The sequence below is a fragment of the Haplochromis burtoni genome, unplaced genomic scaffold (genome assembly GCF_018398535.1).
Source record: "Haplochromis burtoni strain Fernald_Lab_line unplaced genomic scaffold, NCSU_Asbu1 Contig_120, whole genome shotgun sequence".
Classification (NCBI taxonomy): Eukaryota; Metazoa; Chordata; class Actinopteri; order Cichliformes; family Cichlidae; genus Haplochromis; species Haplochromis burtoni.
The window spans coordinates 1,679,851-1,685,375 of record NW_024582481.1 but is presented as its reverse complement, the minus strand read 5'-3'; the positions used below and the strand labels follow the sequence as shown (position 1 = coordinate 1,685,375).

At 42.2% G+C, this 5,525-nt stretch overlaps 1 protein-coding gene across 1 annotated transcript in view; it reads left to right on the top strand.

Annotated features, from left to right (window-relative positions):
- Positions 1 to 5,525, top strand: part of itga8 (integrin, alpha 8) — a 42,001-nt gene that overhangs the window by 30,763 nt on the left and 5,713 nt on the right. Inside the window, exons 22-23 of the mRNA XM_005934805.3 lie at positions 3,166 to 3,245; positions 3,724 to 3,804. Coding sequence (XP_005934867.1) covers positions 3,166 to 3,245; positions 3,724 to 3,804 — 161 coding nt within the window. The remainder of the gene's footprint in view (positions 1 to 3,165; positions 3,246 to 3,723; positions 3,805 to 5,525) is intronic.

Sequence of the window (5,525 nt, the reverse complement as noted above, 5' to 3'; positions counted from 1 at the left end):
GTGTGTGTGTGTGTGTGTGTGTGTGTGTGTGTGTGTGTGTGTGTGCATGCGCAGCTCTCCAGCTATCCAGATGTTTCCCATATTGAACTCTGCGCTTGCCCCATTGAACGTTCAGGAATCCATGAGCTGATGCAGAACATACCTCCATGTCCCCTGTACAGATTCTGGTTGTATTGTGCAGCTAAATAGTTCTCATCACTGGTGGTCAACCCTGTGCTGCATGAACAGAGCGATGAGTTAAGGGTACACGCCTGAAGGGAAGCAGTTTTTTTGGCTTTGGTATTTGCATTCATCTGCCTGCCTGCATCTCTGTCATCATTCTTCCTCTACTGGTCAGAATCTTAGTTTCAGTCATTTATCAATCAGTGGAGTCCTACTTTGAAGATGTGTTTTTTGTTAGTGTTTCACAAAATTGCAGTGCTTAAATTACTGATTCCAGCAAAATATAAATGAAAAATACTAAATTAATTGATTGCAAATTTTTGCTATAGGAGAAATGCAGTTATACACATATCATATTTATAGTAGCTGGAGGCTACTGGAGAGCATTAATGGAATGAGTAATGGCTGCACACAGTTTCCAAACCACAAAGTGATCTAACATAAGTATCAGTTCTAGCCACATCACATCAGAAATACAGATTTTATTTATAATGGCAATAAAAAAACTCTCCCCACCCTAGCACCGTTGAATCCAGACTGATTTCAGGTTTAAAACACCCAGATGTGTTCAGCTAACCGCTTTTGTTGCTCACATATATAAGGCAAAGGAAGAAATCTGAATCTTACATTTCACTTTAGTGGTTCCCTCTTCTTTTGCACTACTTTTAGTTTCTGTCGCTCTCTTGCTTCATCTTTTTTTGTGACTACTCTGACACTGTGGCTCTTTTTCTTTTCCAAAGTAGAGTTTCTGCAGCTTCTCGGTTTGTTCCACCATTTGGAAAAGAAGTCGCCAATTCCACATTTGAATAAATACATTTGTTTTTCAAACAAACACACAGAAGTCTTAATCTCTCAATTCAGGTGTTTTCAGTCTCATTGCCACAGTTGTACAAAAACATCTAGCCATGCAGTCGGTTTGCAAACATTTTGAAAGGGTGGCTCGTTCTAAAGAGCACACTGAAATCAAGCATGATGCTGTAATGGGATGTGACTGTTCAAACGCGTCAGTACATGAGATTTCGTCCCTCCTAGATATTCCGTGATCATCTATAAGTGCTGTTATGTGGTGAATGAATCCTCCCTTAGTTGTGCTGCAATAGACGTAGGCTGTCGGGGGATTCCCATGATGCATTGAGTTTTTCCTTTCCAGTCACCTTTCTCACTCACTATGTGTTAACAGACCTCTCTGCATTGAATCATATCTGTTATTAATCTCTGTCTTTCTTCCAGAGCATGTCTTTATCCTGTCTTCTTTCTCTCACCCCAACCGGTCGCAGCAGATGGCCCCACCCCTCCCTGAGCCTGGTTCTGCCGGAGGTTGCTTCCTGTTAAAAGGGAGTTTTTCCTTCCCACTGTTGCCAAAGTGCTTGCTCATAGGGGGTCATATGATTGTTGGATTTTTCTCTGTATCTATTATTGTACGATCTACTGTGCAATATAAAGCGCCTTGAGGCAACTGTTGTTGTGATTTGGCGCTATATAAATAAAATGAAATTGAATTGAATTGTTATTGCAAAGTGGAACCATTTAGGAACCACAGCAACTCAACCCCAAAGTGGCAGACCACGTAAAGTTACAAACTGAGGTTTCCTAGTGCTGCGGCGCACAGTGTGTAAAAATCACCAACTTTCTGCTGACTCAGTAACAGCTCCAAACCTCTGACGTTAACATCAGCAGACAAAATGTGAGCCGGGAGCTTCATGGTATTTAACCAAGCAGCTCTTGTAGCAATGATGAGTAGTAATGTGTACTTTTGTTCAGGTAGTGTAGTTTAGAGTCAGGTGTGCAGGGAAAAAGAGAGGAGTGTGAGTTCAACGTGATCCATGATCTTGATTTGAAATCACTTTTAATCCTCCAGCTGGTTGCTCAAAGTTTGCACTTTCATCCGTCTTTAAACACGGTCGCTGTGGTCAGTTGAAATTTTAATAATAGTAACCACCTTGTGATGCTGACAAGAAGTATTACATTCTCAGCGGAAAACCCTCAAACCACTTCATTGGCATAAACCACTTCTCACTCTGTCGTTCCAAAGAATCATTGTTCTGTTAAATTATGAGCTAAACACACTGCGCGAAACGTTGTGGCTGCCAAACACAGGAGCCGAGTATTTTAGCCAAGCTGCAGTTTTTGGAATACACAGTGCGCTGACGTAAGGCAGAGAATATAACAAAGATGCATTGCTTTGAGAAGGTTTAGGCGGATGTTTTGAAGATTTTCTGCACCATGAAAGCACAACCCATTTTCTAACCGACCTAAATTCAAGCTGACCACAGCGACTGAAGGACAGTACTGCAAACATTAACTCCCAGCTTTCAACCACAGAGTTCCAGGTGCCCTAAAGACAGATTTTAAGCTTCACCCTCTCTGAAACGGGAGGTAAAAGTGACGACTTCTCTCCAAATGGTTTGTTCTCACTTGGTGCCTGTCTCTGTAGAGCTTCTCTGCCTTGCTCATCTCTCACATGTGTATCCATAAAGATAACTTGACTTTGTAGTCCCACACTCCACCATCACTCCCCCTCTCCTCCCCCAGGTCTCCCTCTTGAAGTGCACGTCTGCATGCTGTCATTTTCCTCTCTGATCCATGTGCTTGACCTGTTGTTCAGCAGAACTCACATACCCATGCACACACATGCGCACGCTGCCATGCCGTCGATGATGAACTAATTCCTGCATGTGTTTCGAGTTAGTCCAGAGGACAGAGGATTTAAACTGAGGAGACACAAGAAACCTAACTGTGGCTTTTATGTGTCTGTGTGTCTGTAGTCTGGCTTTTTTCTGATTTAAGAATCTCGCGCGCTATCAACACACACAACTTTGATAATCTGCCTTTGAGAACCCAGAAACTGATCTAGTTAATGTGACTTTTTATGTACAGATGGATTTTATTTCTCTGTCATCTTTCTTTAACAGCCCCTGCCCCAACACCCATTCTTTCTGTCATGTTTTTGATCAGTTCTCCCTGTTTTTTGTGTGTTTTTTTACATGCTCCTGCTCTCACCAGCTGTCTGTTGGCTTGAGGTTTTCAGTCCAAAGGCTAGAAGATGCTGGACCAAAAATCAGCTTTGAACTACAGATCCACAGGTGACACACCCACCAGCAGTCATGCTCAACCCCCCCCCAACCATCGTCACTGTTTCTGTCTCTTTCATACACGCACAAAGAGCCGTTTGTGTTTCATCTGATCCATGTAAATACGTTTCGTGTCTGTCCCGATCATGTTGCTGTCTGTGGTTTGATGAAACTAACCGCAGACGCAGAAAAATACAGATGGCCCCGAGGAGCTCCAGACAGGAGACAAGCTCTACACAAGATGCCCACTGTGTGCTTAATAGCGTTATTTTCAATATCTCACATCGCTAGATGCAGATGTTTGACTTTTGCAATCCCCCTGCTAGGGGAATTCTTGTCAGAGTCATCTGAACCTGAAAATCCGGCTTTATTATGAGTTCATCTTGAGTTTTGGTTCTGTTTGCACTGTATCAAAGCCTCACTGGAAATAATAAAATCAGTTTGTTCTTTTTATAGTTCTTTTATTTTAACCGTATGAATGTCTCCACAGCTCCAACAAAGATAACTCCGACAGCAACCTGGTCAGTTTGAATCTGTCTGTCACCGCCCAAGCTCAGCTTGATTTACGTGGGTGAGTCAACCATTGCTTAAGTCTCTGAGACACGGTCGCCGAATGCTTTGTTGCCTGGAAACAAAGCATTATTCTAATTATCCTAAAGATAATTTGTTAATATGACAATCTTGTTTCAGGCTAAACTTCTTTATTTTTATTGTAGGATATTATTAAAATGCTTGAATTTGTGCTCCCTGTTCATCTGCAGATAGAAACAAAGAGCATAAAAACACATCTCTAGTCATAAATCTAAGCTAATCACGTGCACATGGAAAACCTTGGAGCCGCTGGCATGTTCATGGATTCCCGTATGCCTGCTGATGCACACAAGCGCACACACCACACACACACATACACACTTCAAAGCTTGGAGCCTTACTTGTTGTTGTTTGGGTGTGGTCAGCCGTACACACAAACACAGCGGGACCTGGTATAAGCAAGACGAGGGCATGCTCCTATGTTTGCACTGTAAAAATGTCCCTGCTCAGATGAACATTTAAAATTTAGCAATTCACATTTTAATTCTCTGTTATTAGTGGGGGTGGTGTTTGCTTCAGTCTGATGCGATGTCTACTTTAATCCTGGAATTAAGTAAGATATTTTAATTAAGCTCATCATGGAGAGCTGCTGTTTGCTAAACTGGCTCAGTTATGTCCACTTAGCTGCAAACATTATGCCCACAGTGGGGAATGTAAACATTTTTGCCCACTTAGCTTAGACTACCATGAAATTATAATAACTGCACTAACAATGCCACTTCATTAGGTACATCTTTGCCTCCAAAGCTGCTCTAATTCTTTATGGCATAGATTCAACAAAGTGCTGGAAACATCCCTCAGAGGTTTTCGTCCATATTAACTCGATAGGATCACATAGTTGCTGCAGATTTGTTAGCTGCACATCCGTGATGGGAATCTCCCGTTCCACCAAATCCCAGAGGTGCTCTGTTGGATTGAGATTTGGTGACTGTGTCGGCCATTTGAGTACAATGAGCTCATTGTCATCTTCAAGAAACCATCTGACATGATTTGAGCTTTATGACGGTGTGTTATCCTGCTGGAAGCAGCCAACAGAAGATGGGTACATTGTGATCATAAAATACAGGCTGTAGTACTGTGTTTACTCAGTACTACAGGGCCAAAAGTGTGCCAAGAAAATATCCTCCACACTATTACACCAGCACCACTAGTAGCCCAAACCACAACAATTCAGGATGGATCTAAATTTTTAAATTGTTTACAACGAATTCTGACTCCACCATCTGAGTGTTGCAGCAGAAATCGAAACTCATAAGACCAGACAACACTTTTCCAGTCTTCTTTTATCCAATTTTGGTGAGTCTACGCGAATTGTAGACAGGAGTGGGACCTGGTGTGGTCTTGTGGTTCAAGGTTCATGTGCATTCAAAGATGCTCTTGTGCAAAGCTTGGTTGCCACAAGTGGTTATTTGAGTTACTGTTGCCTTCCTATCAGCTTCAAGGAGTCTGGCTGTTTTCTGACCTTTGACATCAGCAAAGCTCACTGGATGTTTTCTCATTTTGGACCTTTCTCTGTAACCTTAGAGATGGTTGTGTGGGAAAATCTGGCACCAACAAACATGCCACATTCAAAGTTGCGTAAATCTCCTGATCCTTAGTTTCAGCTTCACCGAATCGACTTGGCTATCAGAATCAGAATCAGAATCAGAATGGGGGTTTATTGCCAGATGTTGAGGTTTACAACATTAGGAAATTGCTGCG